Source organism: Poecilia reticulata, linkage group LG2 (assembly GCF_000633615.1).
Source record: "Poecilia reticulata strain Guanapo linkage group LG2, Guppy_female_1.0+MT, whole genome shotgun sequence".
Lineage (NCBI taxonomy): Eukaryota > Metazoa > Chordata > Actinopteri > Cyprinodontiformes > Poeciliidae > Poecilia > Poecilia reticulata.
This window is the reverse complement of record NC_024332.1, coordinates 10942716-10969171: the sequence shown is the minus strand read 5'-3', so window position 1 is coordinate 10969171 and position 26456 is coordinate 10942716. Positions and strand designations below refer to the sequence as shown.

Genomic DNA, 26456 nt, shown 5'->3' with positions numbered 1-26456 from the left:
ATTTCTAGGGGTTGGCATCAGTGCCTTGTTTCCAGTAACAAGAAATCTAAATATGCTAAAGCATATTGAGGGATGTTGGACAGTACTAGGCTCTTGACTATGTGGGAACTGTTTTAGGGATGGTTTCTTCCTGTTCCAAATCCAAGTGTGCACCGATGAAGCAAACTCCAAAAGGAATTGATGTTGGTGTTGTTATGGAGGAACCTGACCTCAACCAAACAGAACACATTTGGAATCAATTAAGGACGATTGTGAGATCTTGAAAAGTCTTCACAAACCTCACAAATGTTCCCATGGAGGAATAGTTTTCCTTGTAAATTTCCAAGAGCGATGTTTGGTATACAATTTCCCCAACTAACTGGACAAGAACACAGTGACTGTTGCTTCTTTAAGCACTATTCCCAGATGGATAGGTGACTGGTTCAAAAAGGCTGATAAGAACAACGATGGGAGGATGAACTTCAAGGAAGTGCGAGATCTCCTGAGGATGATGAATGTGGATATGAATGAACACCATGCTCACCGTCTGTTCACAGTGAGCCTTTTGATAAAGACCCGCTGTGTGGGTCTGCATTCACTGTGTTTTTGACAGTCATTGCAGACCCACACCCTGATCATTCTTTTCTTTTCAACAGATGGCAGATAAATCACAGACTGGTGCCCTTGAAGGGGATGAGTTTGTCTTGTTCTACAAGATGATAACCCAGAGAGAAGATATTTTGAAAATTTTCCAGGAGTACTCATCTGATGGTCAGAAGTTATCCCAGAGTGACATAGAGGACTTCCTGAGAGAGGAGCAGCTGGAGGATGTTGATATCCAACCCCATGCTCAAGAGCTAATTAAATACTATGAGCCTTCAGATACAGGTACTCAGGAATACACGTTGCCTTTGCCTTACAAACACAGAGCTTATCAGTTCTTGTTTCATTCCAGCGAAACAACTGAAGGCTATGACATTTGATGGCTTCTTGATGTACCTCGGTTCTGCTGAAGGCTCTATCTTCAGTCCAAAGTGCAGGGGCATTTTCCAAGACATGAGTCAGCCGCTGTGCCATTACTTCATCTCCTCCTCCCACAACACATATCTGATGGAGGACCAGCTCAGAGGACAAAGCAGTGTGGAAGGATACATCAGGTAGCTCTCAAAAGTCTGATTGTACAAAATGTAGTGTTGGAAGATGGAAAGGTTGAAGAAATATTTTATTTGTATCACATGAAGTGCAACAAGATGCTGTGATATTAAAATGTGATGAGATTTATCATAAAATTAGAGCCACACTGACCTTTCACTTAACCTTAATTGTCCACCTTTTTATGAAAGCTTTGACATCTAAATGCTCCAAGTTGATTAATTCTGTTTCATTACTCTGATATTGGGATTAACAAAAGAGATAAGCTCCACAGTAGAGCATTTTTTCTGATTTTCATGACTAAGTGGATAAAAGATAGATTTGTCTTCATTGTTTAGGGCTCTTAATCGCGGCTGCAGGTGTGTGGAAGTAGACTGTTGGGATGGTGCCAATGGAGAGCCCATTGTCTATCATGGACATACATTCACCTCTAAGATCCTCTTCAAGGATGTGGTCAATGCAGTGGGAAAATATGCTTTCAAGGTAATGCTATCTGTCATGTATTGTCTTTGATGCAAATATTTGGCTGACTGAAATTATGTTGTGCAAAAATATGCTTTCCTGTAGCTAAGTTAAGGATTTAATGCTACTTCAAATTCATAGCTCCAATTTAACCCCTTCCCACCAGCATGTATCGCATCTGGTGGGAAGGCAATGGTGTTCCAGCATTGCCTTCCAATAAGTCTATAATGCAGCAAATGTAAAAAGGTTTACAGTTTTTGGCCGTGTGATGGTGTGGGCTGGAACCACTCGTACTAGAAAAATAAGGTTTGTCAAAATATCTGGGCAACCTCATTCCAGATAGATATTGAAATTAGATTTTGTAAGCACTCTTCCCAAGTAAAAAAAAAAGTATACTTTGGTAAAAAATGTTAACATACTTTAGCATACTTTGATTGATGTACTTAAACTGTACTATTTTGGAACAACTATTTTTGTGCTTAGTATACTTTAGTAGTATTTAAATAGTAGTATACTTTAGTATACTATAAATACTTTTTTGGAACAACTTCAAGTGTACTTAAAGTATACTTTTTAAATATATCAGAGCTTTATTATTATATTTTGATATAATTATATTTTGAGTGTAATAATTCGGTCTCAGAATTATATTAAAAATATATATTTAATATACTTCAAATATACTATTAATATATTAGTAATGTATTTAAATTATACTTAATTCTTATTTTTTATTTCCTGCTTTTGATAATAAACTACAATTTTAATTACTCGTGAAAGTCTTTATTCCTACGTACCTATTTTGTACATGACATGCATAACTACACTGCAGTATTTACATTGTTTTAGGCTACAATCACATGGAAAGATTAATTACACAAGATGTTCAAGGTAATTCAAATATTTTGTTTTATTACCAACATTTTAAAATTGTCCAATTTTACTCAGAACTTTATGAACTTTACATAAATTATCAGTTTACACATCAAAAGTGAACACAATGAACATGACAATTTAAGTGTGACAATAAAACATGACAGTGAGGATCAACGACAGAACATTCCTGTTCACTGCACCTTACAGGAACCTACAAAAGAGAACAAGAGAGCAATTAAACAGAGAAAGCATTTTATTTAAAGAGAACAGAAAAATGGCAAATAAAAAAATAATACTTACAATTTTAAGACGTTGTGGACTCGCCATGTATGTGACATCATCAGAACTGATGATGATTGGGACCAGATGCCTGGGGTGGAAAAACATTTCTGGGTTTCTTCTTTGCCTGTTTATGTTAGAAGTAGAAAAAATAGTCAGCAATGTCATAGAGTCAGTTGATGTTGGCATTAACTATGAAGCTGTTTTGAGTGTGGACTTAAGGAGACAAACTACCTTAAAATCTTTCCATCCATGATCTGAACACACTGATCCTTGCAGGGTGGTGAGGGGGGCTGGTGGTGCCCATCTCCAGCAGCCATCAGATGAGAGGCAGGGTTCACCATGGACAGGTCACCAGTCCATCACWGGGCCCTGAAAGACAACAACAAATAAAAAAATGAAAGATAAATATTAGATTAACAARGAGAATAAATTCTGTCCAGTTATCTTTAAATCAAATCATGTTTATTAAGCACTTAGTTTTGGTAACACAGCAGTTTTTGTTGTTGAAAATGTAGCTRGCTCCTCATTGAAAMAACAAACTTACATCATGAAGACGATGTGAAGGTTCATCCTCAGAGCTGGTTGGTGACCTGGTGGAGTCAAAGCTTCTTCTGAGACAGAAAGTCTTTAKGTTTCCTAACACCTGATTTCTCTGGCTTCCTCTTTCATCTCCATTTGCTTAGACTGCAAACATATGTTGAAGATAAAATCATTGATGAACGAGTTAGAACAACAACCTCACAATATCAAAGTCTCTCTGTCTTATGGAGCTTAATTAAAACCAGGTTAGTTTATGAATTAAAGTATAAGTCGCAACAAACAGCCTCCATGCAGTTATAACATGAAGCTGAATGATTGCTATAGTAATCATAAGTCACAATAAAATTGATAAAATAATTTATGAAACCAATGTAAGTTATATATCTTTACTGCACTGTTTATAATTAAATKAATATAATTAATAAGTAAACTTACCACTAGCTAGCAACACTTAGCAGAGTTCGTCCCTCCGGRYTCCGTTTGTGACACACATTTCATTTCCATTCGTTGTTGTCCCGTTGTGTTGTCGTCTAACTCTGACTAGGACGTCACCAGCTTGAATTTACCAAAATTAGTAACTATTGTCAAGGCCCTCTCTACTTTTTAGGCAATATTATGCGAGTAAAAATAGCTAATTTAAACAGCATCTGTTATCTTCCCTGCGTTCAAGTTTTTCTTCTCTTTGTGGCGTTTTTTAAATAAATGAAAATGTGCAATACCGCCACCATCTGGTCTGGAGTATGAACTGGAGCTAATGCCGTTGATTATAAGGTTTTACATCACACATCTGAAAATTGATTTATTCTTTCTTAAAAATTACATCATGATTATCATTTTTTTATTGTATGCAATTTTAATTAATAGTAAAAGATTATTAAGGCACTTAAAAATTAATACTTTTTACGTACTTAAAAAGTATGCCTACATATTACATTAAACACACTTTAAAGGTGCCTAAAAGACATACTTCTGCATATGTATCAATTAGTTTTATTTTGTAATCAGGTTGCCGCGTGTTGCAGACTTCTGCCCAGGGATCCAGGTCTCTTGAAAATGAGATCTGGATCTCAACGGGGTTCACCTGGTTAAATAAATAAAGTTTAAAAAAGGCATACTTTATTAGCCTAAAATTTACACTGAGATGAAATTAAAACATACTGAAATTAATAATCTAAAGTAGTGTTAAGTGAATTTTTAAAAATTCTATTTTGAGCATATATTTTAAAATATACACAAAATATATTTTAAATATACTTGAGAAAGTGTATATTTACACTTGGGCAAATATATATTTTGTTCACTTACAGTATACTTTTATTTAATATATTAAAAGTGTATTTTGGTGCAATATGTATTATGTTTGGTGCATTATGTGTATTATGTTTAAGTGTGTTTAAAGTTCTAATTTCGAAATTGGTACAAGTATACTTTTAGTATACTTCATATATACTTATAGGTAGTACACTTAATATTTAGTATACTTAAAGTGTACTTTCACAAATTTAAGTATGTTTGAAATATAGTCTGTGACCAAAAATTAACACGATTTGTCATCGTGTTAATTTTCACCCCCACTAAATTGGGTTTATCACAAAGTACCTCCAGAATTTAGGAGAAAAGACGATGGAAGGGCCATTCAACACTTACGAATTCAGCTAGGGTGTGCCATAGTGACAAACTCAACCACATTGACTGACTTCCAACAAATGCTGGTTGAGGAAAAGATGGTTGGTGGATCCGATGGATGGTTCCAACAAAATGGTTGGTCATCACACAGCAGTGGGTGACCAACGTGGTGACCAGAATGAGTATGAGGTTCCAGGTTGTGGGGTTGTGTATGGCGTTCCAACACACTACTGAGGCTGCTGTTTGTTGGGTGAGTATTATGTTCAAGGCGTTAAAGTAATCAAATTTCTTTTAAGTCATATGCAGCATTATTTTCATAAACTGAAGACTGACCATTCATTGACTTTGTTCTGCTATGAAAAGGCAGCATATGGTCGGAAAACCTTAAACTACTAACTTGTTAAATTGATAATATGTCAATCTGTAATCATCCAAACTAATAAACAATACTAACTGACTTAAAAGCAGAATATGCTGTTTTCTCCTTTTGACGGAGAAGAGAGGGTAAAGCTGTGCAGTGATACACAACAGATGAAGCGTTTAACTGGCCAGAAAAAAAAGCTAGCAGAATCATGTTCCTGTCAAACAGTATTTCAATGCAGCAGAACATGCTGGCTAAGGGACCGATTGTGTTTCAATGTTCAGGCCTTACAGTGAACAAGACAATGTTGTGCATAGTTCATGGGTGGAGTTCACAGATTTGACAACATGAAATTGAACAATGCTGTTTTTCAAGCAATGAGAGTACTTAGCTCACCCTGACATTATTAAACCGAGTGTGAATGAAAGTTTGTCTTTGCATTTTTTCGAGGTAAATATTTCACTGAAAAAGAGTAGAATCATTTCTTTTGAGAGCTTAGTTTCTGTGTATCTTAGTGTGCTGAGTGAATAAGTGTGCATGGATATCCTGTTTTGGTCACATGGTTCTTCCTTTATGCCACCTTGTCTTCACATTTACTGACTGGTCAAACTCAAACCTTTAAAATGATAACGCTACAATGAGTGTTCAAACTGAATTTAGAGCTAGTTTCTGTTAAGAAGCAGCTAGCTGCTAGTTAGTTTAACAGCTAACTCCTGAATAGTATTTTATACCTATAGAGTTAGCTGTTAAGGAGCAGCTTGGAAATTTAGCTTGGGGAAGGTCTACAATTTATAATTTATGGTTCTGCTCTCCTTCTTTTACACTTTATGCTTCCCCATCTTTTCCCTTCTCCAGATATCAGAATATCCAGTTATCCTGTCAATCGAGAACCACTGCAGTGTTGACCAGCAGAGAGTCATGGCCCAACACCTCAAGCACATTCTTGGTGACAAGTTGCTTAGAGGAATGTTGGATGGCAGGGCCCCAGAAGGGCTTCCATCTCCTGAGGTGAGCTATCTGTCTCTGTTGTTTAGAAAGATTTTAGGCAGAGTAGATGTTCCATGGCTGGGCATTTAAACGTGTAGCTGCAAAATGGTGCATGGGTATTGTGTTGGTGTAGTCTAGTTCAAACAGAAATAGTGTAATCTATTCTACTTTCTTTGTAATCAGAATTTTAACTTGCCTATCTGAGTGCATAGGATATATGCAACAGGTTTTTGCTAAAGCGGGTTGGCTCATTTGTTTTGTTTGTTTCCTTAGTTTATTGTTCATTGCAAGTCAGTAAGAAATCAAATACAATACAATATAATGTAATTTATTTAAACTTCATGAGAAAAGAGAATTAAATACAGAAATAAACAAATATTTAAGTTTTATTAAAATTTAGAGATAATTTGTTCATATCTCTCCATGACTTTGGCTTAAATTGTTCATTATTTATATTATACATTAAAATCCCTACAACTAGAATATGGTGGTGTCATCCTAAACATCCTAAACTATTAAGTATTCCTAATGATTTAGATAGATCAAATACATCATTGATATATATCAAACAAATATGGACCCAATGACGTGCAAGGAAATACCTGCTGTCTCCTTATTAAATACATTTGAATCCAACTAAAAGTCAGAGACAGGTTTGTACTTTGTGAAAATGTTTGTTTCCAATCTGGAGGTATTACTTTTGCAATGTTCATATACATTGCATGTATACATTAAGGTTTATGAGATATTATGTATACATTATGTATTTTACTAATGTTGTGTCTATATCACAACAATCAGTAGATGATTTGTTTTTATAGTTATTAACAATATCTATTAATTCTATCTCAGTTACTAAAGAGAAAAACATTGTCTTTGAATTTATTTCTGTGGACAAACTGTTCAGTTTTTTGCTCATATACTGAAGGATTTAATCTGCCAAACATATACAAAGTTTTGTTGAAACTATTTACAACTTCATTTATTGTTCTAATTATCATTGTTCTTGTAACTGAAGGAGTCTGGATATGAAGTATTTTATCTTACATTTAATAACAGTATTTAGTATTCCCCAGACCCTTTAGAGTTAATCTTATTATTATTCAATAAAGTGGTATAGCATAATTTCCTATGAGTTATTATATCAGGTGATTTGATATATTTTATACTTATAGTCAGATGCATCAGTCCTTGATATAAGAAATTTTCAATGTAAAGTATTTTGTCCTTACAAACATTCTAATTCCTTTGTTAACCATGGACATTTTATATCTGTGTTGTTTTTTCACTATTTTCAGTAATTTGATGAATTGAAGGGTTTTTCTTTTTTATTGTATGCCAATTTAAAAATATCAAAAAATATATCAAATCCACAATCCACAAATGTGCCACACTATAAACAGCATTCCTGTTCTGTTAAGTCATGATATAGTAACTTAATAATACATGTTTACATATGGATTTTTGAGATGTTTTATGGTAATTACAGTTGTCATCATATTATGCAATGACACAAAGATAGTCAGTTATGTCACAAATCATAGGCCACTGATATTTATAGACTCCATAATTCACTGAAATCAGTTCTTGGGAATAATGTTTCAGGATAGTTTTATCCCAGAAGTGGTATCAGGTTTTTTTGTCAAAGGTTTACCAGCAGCTTATAAACATCCTTCTGTAATCACATATCAGAGAGATTGTTACAGCAAACAGTAATTCTTAGCTTTACCATGAAATTGGCGAGTTTTCCAGGTGATCTTGTCTATATTTTATATTTTATATTTTTTCAGCAACAAGGCAATTCAAAGTGTTTTACATTAATTAAAATGTAAAACACTTTACATTTTAATGTAAAAGGAAATACAGACAGCATTTGTAAAATGTTATACAAATAGCCTTTTCCTCTAAATACAAGAATTATTGCAGATACTGCTTACAAATAACACCAGATTCCATGTCTCTGTAATGTACCTTTTTCAGGAACTTAAAGGGAAAATTCTTCTGAAAGCAAAAAAAGTTGGTGGTTTAGAGGAAACACTCAATGGGACTGTTGAAGACTCACTGACAGGAGAGGTCAGTGATGAAGACGAAGTAGCAGAAATAGATGAAGATATTCTACATCGTGAGAGTATCCGGCGCAGAGTAAAGGTGGGTTTGCTCACATGTTCAGCTTCTGTGTCTCAGACCCAAACTGTCTTTTACACAATCTGACAATCCTGGCTCATCTACTCTCAGAACCATCTGTTATATTAGATTTTAAGCCGGTGTTGAGCTTTTAATCAGGAAGTGGCATGTGATGAATGAATTAAACGTTTAATAAATTAAGGTAATCCCCAATATATTCACCCTGTTTTGATAAAGGACATCAAAATAATTGATTGCTGTCTGGCCCATTATATTTTCTGGACTATTTTAACGTTTTCTATAATTTTAGTATTTATGCAGGACATTGACTGTATTCACATACAAGTATGACAGTGAAGACTAAAACCCATGGAGTTCCTTGTAAACCCATTTGTAGCAATTGGAATTTCTCTCATCTTGTCTTCAAATTTAAATCCTTGTAACAATAATAAACCTCAGTGGATTTTATTGAAGTTTAAAGTGATTATAACTAAATCACACTTTTTCAGAGCAATTTACACAAATGAAAATGTGAAAAGTCTGGCATTCATTTATATATTATATTATATTATATTATATTATATTATATTATATTATATTATATTATATTATATATTCATTTTTATAAATAAAAATGAACGCCAGACTTTTTACATTTTTCACACAGTAGCATCATGCTAAAGTTCCTCTGAAGGAACACAAAAGCTTGTCAGTACTGACAGAACTAAAACCAGGAGAATCTTTGAAAACATAAAGTTTTACATTAAACCAAGTTCTATTGTTGCGTTTAATTATAAATATTATTTCCACATTGGACCTGGGAAAAAAAACAACAACCTGCTGAGCATCCATGTGAAGAAGGTGAGTGGACTATTGACTAGTCATCATCTCTGTTGCTACAAATAAGTGGGGGTAGAGTTTGTGGGGGGTGAGAGGCAGGACAGACACCCATTCATATACACAGACTCATAACTAGAGACAATATAAAGCAACCAGTTAACCCAAAAGTCAAGTTTGTAAACTGTGGCAGGAAATCTCAGACCTAAAGTCTCAGACCTCATGCTGGGATTCCTTCTTGCAAGGAAGCAGCATGAACCACTATGCCACTTGGTAATCCCTTTTACCCTTTCATAAAAAATAAAAAAGGTTTGAAAAACAGGGAACAGAGACAGGCTGTTACATGATGTGATCAACTTGCACACTGATGACCCACAGATGCAGAACAAGCTTTGCTCTGGCCTATGACATGTGACAATATATTCAGCATAACCAAAGAAAGAACCACTGACAAGCCAACCAAACTATGATAACAACAAAAATAATAGGCACCATAATCTTTCAGACTTAAATGCCTTAAACATCTCGATCAGTGTTTCCCAACCCTGGTCCTCAAGGTCCTACATATTTTAGAGGTTTCCCTGCTTTAATGTGCCTGATTCAGCTGATTGCAGTTCAACAAACGCCTGTTAATCAGTTATCGATTGAAATCAGCCGGGCAGTGAGCCCTGAGGACCAGGGCTGGGAAACACTGATCGAGATGCCATCTAGCACTGAGACGGTGTTTGGTCAAGTAAAGGTTTTCTCCTGCTGAAAGGGAGACACAATACTTTGACTACTGGTTTGAAAGAGAAGGTTTACCTTCTCTAAAAGTTTGTAAGTTGGAATAACAGTGCTAAAAGAAACATAGTATAATATTCAGTTCTTCAATCTCTTATTTTAGCTTTAGGTTCTCTACTGCAAAGAACTATACCTCTTTGAGTCCCAAACTCACTCACTCAACTTGTTTTGTTAAGCTTTGTGTTAATGCATCTATTTCAGTGGACACAAACCCACTGAGCACTCAGTCCCGTTTGGTAAAAAGCATCAGAACAAAACATGAACTGCTACTGTTAGCACATTGTTAGCACATTCATCAGAGGTGAGGCTTTGGACAGTGACATAAGCTCCGCATGGTTTAGGTATCTGTGTCTCTGTTTTATAGACAGGTGAAGGTGATGGTGCCGGCGGAGGGCAGGGATGCCCTCACAGATTGGCTTTCATGTGAAAGGAGCCAGGAAGGCAGGCAGGCATACAGAGGCGCTCCGATAGTCTCACTGTGTAGAACCTTTGATCTGAGCAGCCATGACAGGAACCGTGCCGACACGCCTCCTTCACATTGCAGTGGGGTATCACTTCCACTCAACATGGGATTTGTTTCCAGCACAAGGGTTCACGCTATCATGTGGTTGACTGAAATAACAGTCAGGTGATGTTAATGCACAGCTAGTTCATGGGTAGAATAGAGAGACCTCATGCTGTGAGAGCGATTAAACTTCAAAGTTGGGACATCAGACATGTGGCTTTGTGACATAAATATTCACATTAGATTGAACAAACTGGACCTTTGTAGAGCGATGTTTCTCAGAATCCAGAACTAAGCCTGACAGAATTTGCAGAACTCACTTGAAGAAGGTTGTGGACTAGAGATGCCTGACAAATATTACCAAACCAAGAAGAGAGAAGTTTACACACTCCTGCCAAAGAAGGCTGAAACATAAAAACTACATCAAAAGGTGTTTCAACCAAGTATTTGTTTAATGACGGGAACATGTATGAGTTATTGACATTTTCCCTCCAGATTTGCTTCTTATTGAGTTGAATAGTACAAGATGAGCGGCAATGGCTGCTTGTACGTTTCAGTTAAAGCAACTATAGAATTTCAGTTTCTTCGTTTATTAGCTTGGTTTTTAGCTGACACGTTTCTGTCCACCATGTGCTCTTGTGCATTTGGCAATGAATTAAAGACATATTTACAACAAAAAGCCTTATGAAAGGTGAACTTTACTTTTCTCTTTCAGCAGATATCACAGCATTTCTTAAGTCTTGCACAGCACTCCACTAAAGATCAAAACACTGTATGGAACAGACCTAACTACTTTACATCCATTTACTGTTACAGTTGTATTTCTATCATTTGTTTCTGTCCATAGAAGTCAAAGCAGCGTTTGTCTAAAGAGCTGTCCGACTGTGTGGTCTACTGCAAGAGTGTCCACTTCAGGAGCTTCAAACATGCCCGCATCCACTCCAAGTTCTATGAAGTGGCCTCTTTCACAGAGTCCAAAGCTCGCAAGCACCTACGAGAGGCTGGTTAGTTCCATCCATCCATCTTAAATATCATACATTTTTCATATTTAGCATTGATGTGCAGACATCAATGCAAACAGTATCTTTGTTTTTGTGTTGTTATGAATTGCACTGGATCATTTCCTTTCCAGGAGCAGAGTTTGTGCACCATAATGCCCGGCAACTGACCAGGGTCTATCCCACTGGCTTCCGAACTGACTCTTCCAATTTCAATCCCCAGGAAATGTGGAATGCTGGGTGCCAAATAGGTGACTACAGCCGAAAGGTTACTGGTCCTGATCAGACAAATCACACAATGTGCTCTGCCTCCTATGTATTTTCTTATGGCTGAACTGGGTGCAATTTTGTATGCTGATATCTTCTGCAGGACTTTTATTCCTTTAGGGTTCTGCACCAAGGTCTTGTGAAGCACAAGACCCGGCCTATAAAGGGATCTTAAAGGGATCCACAATTAATTGAACACGTTGGCCTACAAATAGCTGTTGTGATACATGAAAAAACTCATAGTTATTATTTTTTAAAATTTGTATCTTTTGTTATGTTTTTCACCCATGAAGGTCACCATTTTTTCACCTGTGCAATGCATGATGGGTTGATGACGTAGTTGGGTCCATTCTGTAATGGGATCTACAGAGCAAAAGCAAGAAGGCTAATTTTTCCAGAGTTGCTGTTTATCATGTTGCTTATGACCAGTGTACATTTAGACAGTATCACAATGTGTTGCTCTTGGCTGTAATTTGAAAAAATAAAATAAAATAAAATAGTCAGGTGAGTTTGGATAATTTTCCACTTAAAAAAAACAAGCGTAGGAGAGAGAACACAACTTCTGAAGGACCTACATTATGTCCTCAACATCTTTCTTCAGAAGATTTTGAATCGTTTGTTCGAGTTTCTGGCTACCAAAGGAAAGTTGCTGGGCAAAACAGGAGAGACAGGCAGAACTGGGAACTATTTTAAATGATGATGTAGTTATTGCTACTGCCGCTGGTACCAAATGTAAAACCACCGACACGACCCTAAAGCTGACTGGACGGAGAGATACTTACCCGATCACAGTCCGAGTTCATTGTTTCATTTATGAAGCTGAAGGTGACGGCAGCAGCACAAACACCAGCTCCTTCTGCCAACTCTTTCCTCTTCCTCTGTTTGGTCTTCTCATCTTCATCACCTCCTGTGATTTCTACATTCCCATGGATTTCAACGCTCCGGTTCAAATTGAAAACGCTTAATGACATTAGTCATTGCTGTTTTGACTGGATGGAGTTAGTGCAAACGGACCAAGCATACATCATTTACCCAGAATGCATTGCAGTGTAAACTACATGGCAACATCGGTGTGACAATATTTTATTAAAATGAATAAAAACTAAACAACCTACAGTATTACTGTATTGTTTTCACATCTAAAATAAATATTTCTGAAATAAATCTATTGTTACAACTAATACATCATTCTAATTATGAAGCACACATTTTTTAACATTGTAGTACAGATATTATGTCTGGTGTTAAATACAAACTGCATCTTGATAATTATCAGGATTGCCCACAAAAATATGTTTCAAATATGTACTTTGAAACATATTTTTTATTAATTAAAGAACTTTGTCATTCCAAAGAGATATCTTGTAAATACAACAAAACTCACTGATTTTGGGGACAACAAATCAGAATTTCTCAAAAATGTTGGTCATGACGGCCCAGTTCCACCTGGTGGTCGGTTTGGATCAGCTTTATGTAATGTACTGAGAATTATGAGTAACATCATACAATGTCGTCACTTTTCCACCCAGTTGCACTGAATTTCCAGACAGCTGGAGAGGGGATGGATTTAAATGATGGTCTGTTCAGTCAGAATGGCCGCTGTGGCTACGTTCTGAAGCCAGCCTTCATGAGAGACAAAAATGACAGGTTTGATCCTGACCTGCCTCAGAAACGAGATGACTACCAACCCATCGTCCTCACCATTCAGGTACAACCCACCTTAGAGAAACGAGGATTTTTGTTCTCAGGAGTTGGTTTCATAGGCTGGACAGAATCCTGCATTTACTGCATGTGTTTTACTGCCCTTTTCATAAAGGTGATAAGTGGCCAGCAGTTGCCGAAAGTCAACATCAAAGAGGATTCTATAGTGGATCCTCTAGTCAGAGTGGAGATCCATGGAGTTCTGATGGACCAGGCCAAGCAGGAAACCAGACACATTGAAAACAACGGTATGACATGCTGAGCTCTGCTCTTCATATTCCAGTGTGTAGCATTTACATGACCCTACTGCTAGAAATTCAGAGCTATGTATTCGTTAGAAGAGTACCACATTGTATTTTCTTTACGTATGTATATTTAATAAAAATATGTTATTAAAATAAAAATCAAAAAAGAAAAAAACAACCAGAGCCAGTTGAAGAGCAAACTTTTCTGATTGGAGCTTCTCCTGCATTCAAACTAATTGGAAAATAAGTAAAAAAAAACAAACCAAAAAAAAAGTAACAATTTTCATTAGATTCTAAACGCAAAACCCTGTAAAGTTCTTCAAAAGCTGTGGACTTTTTCACACTTTGTGTTTTACCTTTAATATGTGATAGAACATCGCAAAGCAGTTCATAATTATAACTGGGATGAAAGTGGCTGATATCTAGAGAACATCTGTTAACATCAGTTTTCAATTCTTGCCACAGATTCTCCTTTGAAGTTAGGTCTGGACTTTGATTAAGCCATTCTTTGTACCTCTGAGACCTTCAAAAAACAGGAGGATTTACACTCAGAATGCATCACACACATGGACTCTGTTTACTATCGTTGATGACTGGGGGTAATTGGTTGGATTTTACTCCAAGGTATCATTGTAAAGGGAACTAATTACACATTGTATTGGTAAAATAATAGTAGAAAATCTTGTATCAAGTTCTTTCCAATTTGTGTTGGTTGGATACATAATCATTGAAGTTTGTGCTTTAATCCAACAAAAAGTCTAAACAGAAAAGATGGGAATACTTTTATTAGGTCCTGTTTGTGTGATAAGACTTGTTTTTCCTCACAAGCTGAGTGATATGTGTTGCAGAAGATACCAGTTGATTTGTTTTTCAGGATTCAATCCCCTGTGGAATGATACTCTGCGCTTCACCATCCACACACCCGAACTGGCTCTGGTCCGCTTTGTGGTGGAAGACTACGACAAGACATCCAAAAACGACTTCGTGGGGCAATTTACACTCCCACTCAGCTGCATGCAAAAAGGTCCATCTTTTTTAATCACCTTGTTCAATCCTTCCTCTTAAATTGAAGAACAAAAGGAGGATGAGTTACCATCAAACGTGTTGTATGAAAAATTATAGTGTTATTTTTCCACCATTTTTGCCAATATTTGGTCATGAAAAGGATTTCCAACAGAGAATAATAAAGGAGACAAAGTACTATCCACCTGAAGGGTTATTAGACGCAGTTATTATTCCTAAAGATGGATGTTTAAAACAATTTAAGTGTTTCTGTCAAACAGCTGTTTCCACTCCTACTGCCTAATGTTTGTGGTTTGGGTCTGTGTTCTTTAGGTTATCGTCACATTCACCTTTTGTCCAGAGACGGAACCAGGATTTCTCCCTCATCCTTGTTCGTTCATGTCAGGATCACAGATCTGGAATGACCTGAACAGATGTTCTGCAAAGAACAGCCTTCCACATTGTATTTAAATAATGGGAGTCCATTTATATTGTCTCATAAAGCATTAGATTAAATGTTAGTATTGCAATATTATTATTTGAAGTGAATGGAAATTTTATGCCAAATGTGAAGAGATTCTAAAGAGCTGATGCAAGGATGGCTGCTCTCCGTCTTTGTGTGTGTGTGTGTGTGTGTGTGTGCGTGTGTGTGTGTGTGCGTGTGTGTGTGTGTGTGTTGGGTTATTAGTGACTGCATGCATGTGCATTTCTGCTGTTATTGTGCTGTAGTGGAGAATGTGCCACCAGATATGAGTCAGGAAATTTACTCCCTTGCTTTATGTAGCCATCTGCATTCCTCCTGTCTTCAGTTCAGTCATGTCGCCCATGATGGAAAATCATGATGGAGTTCTTGCACAGTTTCAGTGGACAGCCTTTTTCCACCTTATCTTTGAAGCACGTTGGTCTGAGTTGAAGCTGAAGTGACGAACTCCTCACAGTTCAGTATGTGTACATAATAAATAATTGTGTGAATTTATTTTTGTATTTATACCATGATATTTATAGCAAACTGTAAACCGTTTTTGTTTTTGTATTGGACATATTTTCAATGAGCACAATCAGGAAGAAATAAAAGACTTTCATTGAATAGTTCATTTTCTTTAAAAGGTGGACTACAAATTTGATCATCCCTGATGTCACTGTTATCTTGGTTAATCCAACAGGGCTTGAAATCTCTCTAACAGTTCTGGGTGACAGTAAGACTCTGAGTCTGAGTGAGTTTCAGCTGTTGATCTATGTAAAAAAAGAATTAAATATCCTTTCAAATCCTAATGCAGAAATCACTATTCTCCATGAATTAGCTACAGTGTAGCTAATTCAAACGTCTGAATCAGCTTTTCATTATGTTAGAGATATGATGCTGGCAAAGAGCTAAAACTTGCAAGAAACATTAAAAGTACCTGTTCACAAGTTGGACTGTGCTATAGGTTCTACTTACACAGTCCATGAGACAAACTGTTGTAACTATAAACTATGAAGAACCTCAAATTTTGTGTTCCAGTTTACATTTTAAATTCAGCTTGTTGTTTGTAGCAGAAATTTAAACTTCTGATCCAAGAAGACGATTTAATATTCTTTTGGTATCTCATCAGAAAACACAAATGGAAAACGTTCCAGATGCTTGTGAACTAAAACATTTTTCAAAAATTATTATTATTATTATTATTATTATTATTATTATTATTATTATTATTATTATTATTATTATTATTATTATTAGCAGTAGTAGTAGTAGTGATGTTACACATTCTGCCCTGTGACAACATTTTATGCTGGAAATGCGGAACGTTTTTAATTTGTTTCCTAACGACGGAGCAAACCGTGGCACAATTGGCATCAAGTTGAACTTAACACAACACTTCCGTTAAATACCGTCAAAATAAAAGATTTGTGCTTTCTGTTACGGTTTAAGTAACTTTCTCGTTTCCAACTCATGTTGCTAAACAGCTATTAATCAAAAATATTATTCACTCTGAAACCGTCAGTAATGAATTTAGCTAATGTTCGTCTGAAGGATGTACATACGCGACATTTAAAATGTAAAAACACGAACTTCCGACAGTTCAGACAGTCAGACCCCACGTGGTCTTCAACGCACCGTAGAAACGACAGGTCCAAGTAGTCTGGTGGGCATAAAAGAAAAAGCTGGACGTGCTGGAGATGTTAACATGGTTGGAAAGGTGAAACATGTCCGTCAGAAGCTCCATCAGGAGGCCGTGAAGCTCCACGGTCCCCACAGCCTCACTCAGCCCAGCGGGACGGAGCTGTCCCAAAGTCCGCTAGAGCTCCACAACACACCGGCGGCGCCACCGGTGGACAAAGAACCGACCAAAGGCGAAGGACAGGTCATACATCATCTGTCAGAATGTCCGATTTTAAAAATAATCTCATGGAAAAGACCAAATATATTATATTGTGATAAATCAACTTAGTGAAACATCAAATGATATTCTGCTGAAACTGTATAACCGGGTTTGGAAACAGGGAAAATCTTAGCCTGCATCCCGGGGAATTAACGGTCTATTGCATAAACTTCTAATATGTGCAAAAACAATGGAGTTTGTTATATAGAAAGTAAACAATGTCTAGATGCGAAAGTAGTTTCAGAAAACAAAGGAAAATTGTGGATCCGTCTGTGTGTGGACCATAAAATTAGTAAAGCACAGATAAACAGAAAGTGTGGCTGTACTTTTGATAGAACCGACAATATAATGTGGAAGTGAGGACTGATGATAAAACTGTCCATGTTGGTTGTTAAAGATCGGATGTACAGGTGGTTTAAAGATTTTATAAGAGGAAAAGAAAAAATAGGATAAAGCTATTCAAGAAAATATATGATTGAAAATGGAGTCCCCCAAGGATTCATAATAAGCCCTTTTCTCTACAATGATGATAATGTGTTTTGATTTCATTCCATTTTTCCAGGCTATTTCTCAGAGCTTCTTTCCTTCTGGGATATTTGCTGCCACAAAGATCTCTGCAGAGTCCCTGGTCCAAACACTCAGCTTTGAGGAATGCCCACAAGTCCAGCCCACCAACACAGGTAAGATTGACGCTCCGCTGCACCTTACGGATGTACACTACTGCCAAATGTACTTTCTCATCCATCCAAATTATGGGAATCAGGTGTTTTAATCGCTTCCAAGGCCACAGCTGTAAAAATGAGGCACCTATACATGTAGACTGTTTTTACAAACACTTGTGAAATAATTCACTGAGCTCTCTCAGGAGTTCAGTGAATTCCAGCATGAAACTGTGATGGGATGCCACCTGTGCAACAAATCCAGTCATAACATTTGTTTGTTCCTAAATATTCCACAGTCGACTGTCAGCTGTATTATAAGTAAAAGGAAGTGCTTGGGAACAACAACGACTCGGCCACAAAGTGGCAGGTCATGTAAACTGACGGAGTAGGGTCAGCGGATGCACATAGCGGTCAGTGGATGCTGAAGCACATAGTGCAAAGAGGTCACCAACTTTCTGCAGAGTCCGTCACTACAGACCTCCAAACTTTGCACGGCCTTCAGATTAGCTCAGGAACAGTGTGCAGAGAACGTCATGGAATAGGTTTCCATGGTGACCAGCTGCATCCAAGCCATATATCACCAAGTGCAATGCAAAGCATCAGATGCAGTGGTGTGTGGCAGGCCACCACTGGACTCTAGAGCAGTGGAGGCATGTTCTCTTGAGTGACAAATCGAGCTTCTCCATCTGGCAATCTGATGGACCAGTCTGGGTTTGGTGGTTGCCAGGACAACGGTATTTGTCTGACTGTAAAGTTTGGTGGAGGAGGGATCATGGTGTCGGTTTGTTTTCCAGGAGTTGAGCTTGGCCCCTTAGTTCCAATGAAAGGAACTCTGAACGCTTCAGCTTACCAAGACATTTTGGACAAATTCATGCTCCCAAGTTTGTGGGAACAGTTTGGAGTTGGCCTCTTCCTCTTCCAACATGACTGTGCATCAGAGCATAAAGACATGACGGCAGAGTCTGGTGTGGATGAACTTAACTGGCCTGAACAGAGTCCTGACCTCAACAGCTTCGGGATGAATTAGAATGGAGACTGAGAGCCAGGCCTTCTCAGTATGTGACATCAAAAATGTGCTTCTGGAAGAATGGTCAAAAATCCCCATAAACACGGCTAAACCTTGTGGACAGCCTTCCCAGAAGAGTTGAAGCTGCTCTAGCTGCAGAGGAGGACCAACGTCATATTGAATCCTATGGGTTCAATATGACAATATGTCACTTAAAGTCATATTTCAGTGGCAGGTGACCGACTCATTTTGGCATTATTATCTATATGGTATATAGTGTATTGTCTCCTTGCAACCACAAATCACAACGGATTTTACGTGATAGACCAACATAAATTGGTGCCTAACTGTAGTCCTATGGATTTTAAACATAATTATAACATTGTCAACATTGTTTTTTCTAAGAAAAGTCTGAAATCTGTGACTTGAATTTGTATTCAGCAAACCTAAACAAATCTAGTAGCCCTTGGGTCACCCTCAATAAACCCAGAACTGTTGATGATCTTCAGAACTCACCCAGTTAGTAAAGAGTTAAAGAACATGATCAAACATCAACATCTGGTTAGCTGAGTCCAAGTTGAAGAAGTCTAAATACTGATACTGTCTCACAGTTTGCTTGGCAGTCTGTGTTCTGGTTTTGGGATATAATAATGTAGAGATTAGATCAAAGTTTTGTCAGAAAAACTATCCAAAACATTTGGATATTTTTTCTAACTATCCAAATGTGTTTAATAAGCTCACTGTCAAAAAAGATGAGTGTGGGTCAGGGTTAGGGTTAGGGTTAGGGTTAGGCCTGGTGCAGCAGAAAACAGTTGAGATTTTCTCCCCAGGAAGGAATCGCAACAAACAGGCACAGTTATTGTTTTAGACAGGATAATGCTCTAATAGATGTTTTTCCAACTATATTATCCATGAAAAAAGTCAACACATTTTAAAATCCAGGTTTATTTAAATATTTAATTCATGTGAATGCTCTGACTGGAAGAAACCAGCAGGGGTCGCCAGCAGACTGGTCACTGAACCTCTGGACTATCTGAGGGCTTTTTCTGATCTTAACTCCACACATTTTAACATCGCAGTCAGCAGAAATGGTTCATTTGAAGGTGAAATGGTTCATAAATTCTTCTGTTTTGCTCTGTCTGTAGTTTTTAAGCCACACTTTGATTCTACTCTTTGTGTTTAGGCCACTGTTAGGTTCTGTTTCTGGACTTTAGGATTCAAGGTTATTGAAACCTAAAAAGCAAAAATTCTGAATCCTTTGTCTTTAGGATTCAGTTCTCTTTATTGTCCTTGTGGCTTGTTTTTTCTATTACAAAAGCAATAGAAGTTTTATCACAAAATTTCTATTGCACTTTCTTAAAATACCTCTCAAGATGAAGTATGTGTGTTAAATCTGCTTACAGTCCAGAGCTACAGACGGTAAACATGAAGGTGTTCACTGGTTAAAACTTCAGCTTTAAGAGTCTAGAAAAGACGAGCGATGGTTAAACATAATGATGCCAAACAAGTGAAGCAGTTTGTGTGAAATAAAGTGAGTTCATTTCAGCCGGTCACTTTTACATCTCACAACCAGTGAACCTTCAATACACTTCAGATGATATTTCTGTTTATGTTTGGTAAAATAACAATTCTGAAATATGGTTTGTCACACATTTCCTGTCTGGTGACTGTTAATAAAGACCTCTAGAGCCAATAAATATCTTTATTCCCAGTTTTTGGTTTCATTCATGTGTAAACAGATGATCTGTGCAGAGTATTCCAGTCCAGACTTGACCCCATATGGTCAGGTTTACATCTCATCTGATTCTAGGTGGTCCTCTTTGTGTTTCCTCAAAATGTCTAACTAAACAAAAGGCCCAGACGTGAAGCACGTAAGCAGATTAAAGACCTTCCCATTGAAACAATTCAAGGTGTGTGGGTTGGAGGGTCGCCTTGTGTCCATTCAGCCAGAATCACAGCGGCTATCCATTTCATCTAACAGCAGAAAGCTGACCCTCCTCCTGGGAGCAGAGTGGTGGTAAATCCTCCCTCCGCGCTCTTATCTATCCCAGTTTCTGTAGTCGGCATCAGATGCTTATCTTTGCCTGTTCTGACTGCAAACACTGTGTTGTTTGGTGGCAGATAAAAACCCAGCATTTTAGAGATCTTAACTACTGTAATGATTTTAACCTCGACTTGCTAAGCTTTTCCTACCACTTCTTTTTGATTTTATCCACCTCATTTATTACTTAACAGAACACTGTTTCTTGGTGTAACAGTTTCTGGTACAAAAAAAAAAGCAACATATGGAATGCTGTATTTACATTATAATCCATATAGAGAAGGATCACTGGCAGTTTTTGAGTCAATTGTCTTTTTTCTAAATTGAGTGAAAGTTGCTGAATGTTTGTAATCCTGTTTACATTTAATTGAAATTGGAAGAAAAAGTATGATTAAAACAGTAGATGAAAAGTTTTAATTCATCACTACAGCATTATGCTCGCAGGTCAAATATGTACCTGCAGTTTGTGGCCCAAACAAGATGATCTGCTGGCCTCCAAGTGGCCCCTGTGCCACACGTTGAACCTTCTTTATCTTGATAATTGAGTGCATATCGGCTCCATTCTCTGCCCCTATGCACCTCTCCTGTTCAACCAGGTTTTATATGTGTTACCATGTAACTGTGATTCTGTTACCTCAGGACCAGTGGAGAAAAAACTCAAGTCAAAGAAAGAGAAGATGAAGGAAAGAAGAGAAAGATGGCTCAGCAGTAAGTTCATCAGCGATGAAGAACATGTTTCCACCACCTGCTGCTGTTCACTGAAAGCACATGTTTTAATGTCTGTCTTCATTCATAAAACTTTAGTTCTCCACATTCAGCTGAAAGCAGATATTTACATAAACTTTTTAAGATTGAAATCAAGCAAAATGTTCTTGTTTTAGCTACAATTCAATGTTTTATTTGCTAAATGCCAGAATAATGACTTTTTTTAAGTTCAAAGTTTTCCACATTATTTGCCCTTTAAATGATCTGCAAACTGTAATGAAATTTTTTATGTTGCTGTTTGAGTAATGGTTTCTTCCTCTTGGAGAGACTTTTCAGCCACTGTGGGTCCAAATCGGATGCAGTTGATGGCATTTGAAAATGGTCTATTCTGATATTCAAAAACTCCAGAAAAATGAATGAATCAAAACTTTGCAGTATGACCACAGATCCAATCTGCATGTGTCAGAACAACCAGGGGTCGCTGAGCCGTCGGTGGTTATCCGTAAAGTGTCTTCTTAGCTTAGAAATTAGCAATGGTAGCGCGAGCAGAACATTCCGAAGTGTTTTCCTCCTTAGAATCCATCTGTAAATGTGACGCATTCTGACTGCATGAGTGGGTTTTGGATTCAGGACCGTTTTTGTGTCTCAGTGTAATTATTGCTGCTCTAACTTTGCGGCCATCATCTCCAGTAATTGACATGAAGCCTGTAACCAAAGCCTTCTGCTGAGCCAATCGATTCCTCAGTAACACAACACGCAGCTTCTTCACGCGTATAATTAGGTGCTAATGGCTGCTGCCTCAGACCCGCTGAAATCCGAGCCCGGCTCCACAGAGGACGCTTTTCCAGAATTAGGGAAGAAATTAGAAGGACAGCTTGTTCCAGGTTTCCTCGGTCTACAAAGAATGAAGATATGAAAGGACAAAAGAAAAGCATGACTGCCTCACCTAACAGTTGTATTATGATTATCCTGAAATATGTTTTCATTTTCTAGTAATCCGAAAAAATTACACTCTTTTGATTGGTTATATAGTTGGGAAAAATGCTATTTAGTTCTGATTTTTCAAGTTTCATCTCTTACCAAGAATGATGAGGTCTGTAAGCCTCATTGTAGGTAAACTGTGAGAAACGACCTGAAAAAGTTCAAATCATAGTATGATTTTTGAATAATTATCATTTTCTGGCATGAAGTAAGTATTTGATATAGTAGAAAAATAGAACTTAATATTTAGTACAATAACTAGGGCTGGGCAGTGACTAAATTTTATCAGCTAATAGAGTTTGTTGTTTAAGAATTAGATTTTTGGAAAACCAGGAGATTTTGCAAAGATTTCCGTAGTTCAGTCAGCGTGTAATCTTTACATCTTTACTAAACACAAGCTGTAAAGATGTTACAGCTTGTGTTTAGTTAGGTTCTGAATTCAGATCAGTTCTCACATGGAATGACTGAAATAAAACAAGTTTTTGAAAATCTTTTCTGTCATTTGTTTCTAAGGAGGGAAAACATGATTAAAATCAAAAATTTGATTTGGTTTGAAAACAAACCAAAAAAATCTGAGATTTAATCTTGAAGCCGTTTCACTCAGCCCTGACAGGAACCTTAGTCTGCAGCTGTTCCTGTAGTTCTTGACCTGTTTTGCACAAACGGTAGCAGGGATTTTACTCTGTCTGTCCATACAGATTTTAGGGTCCAGGGCTGTGGAGACACTTCATGTTAGCTCAGCTTCCTTCAAAGATGTTCTGGTGTGGAGACTGGCTGGGCCACTCCAGAACCTTGACGTTCTTCTTGTGGAGCTTTTCCTTCAGGGAGTAAAATGCTACTGGACTTTCTCTTAGTTGTGTGTTTTTCAGTTCTTCAAAGAAGAAACCCTCCAGAATCCACCGTTTCACATTTTAAAAAGTAGAACGCATTATGAATTTATGTTTGAATCATTTTAATGATAATGGTGAAAAGATGACCCAGTATGAAACGGGCATAAAGCTGCTGTTTGGATCCGTTTCTTTCAGGATCTACTAATTCGTGATGTTTTAGATAAACATTCTGTTTCTGTTCTCACAGAGATCAGCTTCATCAGGCAGGCCAAGGAGAAGCAGGCAGCGGAGGCCCGGCGCCGGGCCACCCCTGTGGTGGGAGACCTGAGGCCGCTGGTGGACGCCCTGCCGGAGCTCTGCCAGCTCATTAGCCCCCCTGCTGCCGTGGGATCCCGTCGTAAGACAAGGAAGAACAAAACGTAAGAGTTGGTGTGGTCAGTTCTTGATGACGGGTCCAAGAAAGAGCAGGAAGGTTCATCAGAAGAAAAATGGAGTGTATGCCCAAACTTCTGTCCAGACGCTGCTACACCAAAGAGAAGGTCGTGAGATGTGTCATTAGCATGTTTCTGTTCTTCTGTTTCAGGCCCATGAAGAGGCCTGAGCCCACAGACTTCAGCCAGATGAAACAGTCCCAGAAGCGTAAACTGCTGTAAGCATCGCTTTAACGTTCGATGGTGGCAGTCTTTCTCAAACTGTGGTGGTTGCAAAGTTTTGCTGTAACATCATCTTAAAGTGTGTGCAGTTATCTTACCTAAGGATTGTGTTTAAAAATAATAATGAATAAGTGGCTTATATTCACTCAGAAGAAAAGCTGAGTAAACTAGTGGAAAGAAAACAAACCCGGACTACCTGCATGATTGGAAGAATTTATGTATGCAGGAATATTTTTGAGTTTCTTTTTGCAGGTGAGTGGCAGAACTTTTGTTTCTAGAACAGATCAGGGTCAGACTGTGTCCAGGTCTGACCCTGACCTGGAGCTGCTCTGTTTCCGCTGTGCCGAGTGCGATATGACAGTGACGAGGCAGTGAGCAGCGCTGCGCCCCACGCTGACTAACTACATCTTAACATCTCAAATAAAACTATTATTCAAATTGAGCTTTCTTAGGGCTAAAAGAAAATATTTGTTTCTGCCATAGCAACTTACATCTATATTTTTTATGATGCTTCTAATTTACGAATGACTCTAAACTTTTAGTAATGCACACAGCACCTGTAGTACATAACTTCTTTTTTGATTTTCATGAGTTTTTCATCATTGGGAAACTTAGAATCTGCTTTTTCAGAATTTGTAAATAACTCAAAACACCTGGAGTAGAATCACTCATGTTTCTGTTGTGGCCAGACACATTTACAAACTAGCATCACCCTTTTCATTAGAATGAAGAAATAAGTGATTTAAGAGACTAATATTTTAATTTCAGGTTGTATAGATCAAGATGTGTTATTGTACAGGCAATTTCAACTTAGGTGGTTCATGAGTGTTTGTTAAACAGGTAGAGTTTAACAAACACTTCAGCCTGAAAACGTTTGTTAAACACTGGATCAGGGACAAGATCCAGGTTACCGAGGGTCAACCTGTTCTCTGCTTCCACAGGGAAACTGAGAGCAGCCGCTTCAGTGACGCAGTCAGGATACTCTCTGGCAAACAGAACCCACTGCTGGACATTGGAGAGCAGCTAAAGAAGAGGATGAGGCATGAGGAAGAGCAGGGCCCCAGTTAGTAGCAGGTGGAGGCACAAACTCGGCCATCTGATGACTGCAGCCTTCTGCTTTCCATTGTGACTTTGAGTATTTTTCAAAAATGAGCTTCCAGTAAGCGTCCACTTCTGCTTGTCCCTCTCAAACATCTTTAGAGGGTCTTCTTGTTCTTTTGTTGTTCACCAATAACGGTTCTCCATGTCCTGGAGCCATCATCGTCCACAAAGATGGTCAGCATCTCAATTTGTTCCCCTGGAAATGTCATGTTGAACTTCTTCCCGGCTGGAAGTTCTAAGACCCTGAGCGGGTTCTGGGTGGGAAGCTGTGGTTAGATCAAAGGTAAGACAAACCTAATCAATAGGAGCTTCAGGGCTCATGTGGACCATTAGTGCTCATTAATAATGGATGCTACGGCAACAGCATAGGCTCAAATACAGTCATTAGAGCTTTGCTCTAATGCCAAACATTGAATTTCTGTACTTTCAGCTTTTATAGTCTGACTATGTTGTTATGTTGTCAGTTTGGTATGACTGGAAGCTTCAACAACAGATTTTATTGGGGTTTATGTTGAGTGGTGACATTATCTTAAGCCAGTGTTTCTCAGCCCTGCATGTTTTAGGTGTTTCTTTTCTTCAGCCCAACTGATTTCAGGCATTTGCTGAACTGCAATCACCTGAATCAGGAATACTAAAGCAGGTAGGTATCTAAAACATGCAGGGCTGGGAAACACCGTCTTTAAGCACCTTCTCCCTSCTGTCTGTTTTCACATAAAATCCACGAAAGTTTGGAAAACACTCATATTCATGGCAATAAACTGATGAACAGGGTTGTTTGTTGTTGTTTTTTTAAACTAATTTGTGTAAGATGTGATGCAGCTCTGCTGAATAAAGCTGAAGAGATGATCAACACCTTACTCACAGAGTGATGATGATGATGGTGGTGGTGGGAGGGGCTTTAAGAGTAATCAAGTAAATAAAGGAGCAGCTCATTGATGAGGGTTTGACTAGAGTCATTTCCACTGAAGCTGAAGTATGTTTGGGTTGTGCGCCTGAAAAATGAGAGTTTATGCAACGCAGTTTTAGTCGGCCATCTGTTCCTTGTTCTGTAAATCAAACTCCATGTCATTTATTCAGTCTCACTTTGCTTTGCTGGCCTCTCCCACTTTTTCCCAGTGAAAACCTGCTACCTTTCTACACTGGATTCCTGTTTTTGTTCTGCTCTAGCTTTGAGTGTGTGTATTTGTGCGTTTGTTTGTAATACCTTGTGGGGATTATTATCCTGACTTTCTTGTGGGGACCGAAACAAGGGGAAACACTATTTTTGGGTCGGGGGTCAGATTTAGGACTAACTCAGTGTTTCTCAACCTTTTTTGGCCCAGCGCCCCCCCAGCCTCTATCCAGGTCCCTCACCGCCCCCACCAAAGAATTTGTAGGCTACTTTGCACTG

At 37.9% G+C, this 26456-nt stretch overlaps 2 protein-coding genes across 4 annotated transcripts in view; both read left to right on the top strand.

Annotated features, from left to right (window-relative positions):
• Positions 1-15811, top strand: part of plcd4a (phospholipase C, delta 4a) — a 28948-nt gene extending 13137 nt beyond the window's left edge. For all 3 annotated transcript variants that reach the window (XM_008430465.2, XM_008430474.2, XM_008430484.2), the window contains 12 exons: positions 406-535; positions 636-867; positions 935-1136; positions 1470-1614; positions 6134-6286; positions 8246-8413; positions 11359-11515; positions 11644-11760; positions 13306-13484; positions 13593-13725; positions 14597-14746; positions 15058-15811. In XM_008430465.2, coding sequence (XP_008428687.1) covers positions 406-535; positions 636-867; positions 935-1136; positions 1470-1614; positions 6134-6286; positions 8246-8413; positions 11359-11515; positions 11644-11760; positions 13306-13484; positions 13593-13725; positions 14597-14746; positions 15058-15149 — 1858 coding nt within the window. In that variant the 3' untranslated portion in view covers positions 15150-15811. The remainder of the gene's footprint in view (positions 1-405; positions 536-635; positions 868-934; positions 1137-1469; positions 1615-6133; positions 6287-8245; positions 8414-11358; positions 11516-11643; positions 11761-13305; positions 13485-13592; positions 13726-14596; positions 14747-15057) is intronic.
• An 834-nt stretch (positions 15812-16645) lies between these two features.
• On the top strand, positions 16646-25923 carry slx9 (SLX9 ribosome biogenesis factor). The gene is made up of 6 exons (XM_008430454.2): positions 16646-17069; positions 17650-17767; positions 21436-21504; positions 23560-23731; positions 23896-23961; positions 24907-25923. Exons 1-6 carry the CDS (start codon positions 16893-16895, stop codon positions 25031-25033), a joined length of 729 nt encoding a protein of 242 aa, XP_008428676.1. The 5' UTR covers positions 16646-16892; the 3' UTR covers positions 25034-25923.
• The last annotated feature ends 533 nt before the right edge of the window (positions 25924-26456 follow it).

Coding starts and splice junctions, on each gene's coding strand:
- slx9 (XM_008430454.2), top strand. CDS start 16,893: ATGGTTGGAAAGGTGAAACATGTCCGTCAGAAGCTCCATCAGGAGGCC. Junction 17,768..21,435: donor AGTCCAGCCCACCAACACAG/GTAAGATTGACG, acceptor CTGTTACCTCAG/GACCAGTGGAGAAAAAACTC. Junction 23,732..23,895: donor AAGACAAGGAAGAACAAAAC/GTAAGAGTTGGT, acceptor CTTCTGTTTCAG/GCCCATGAAGAGGCCTGAGC.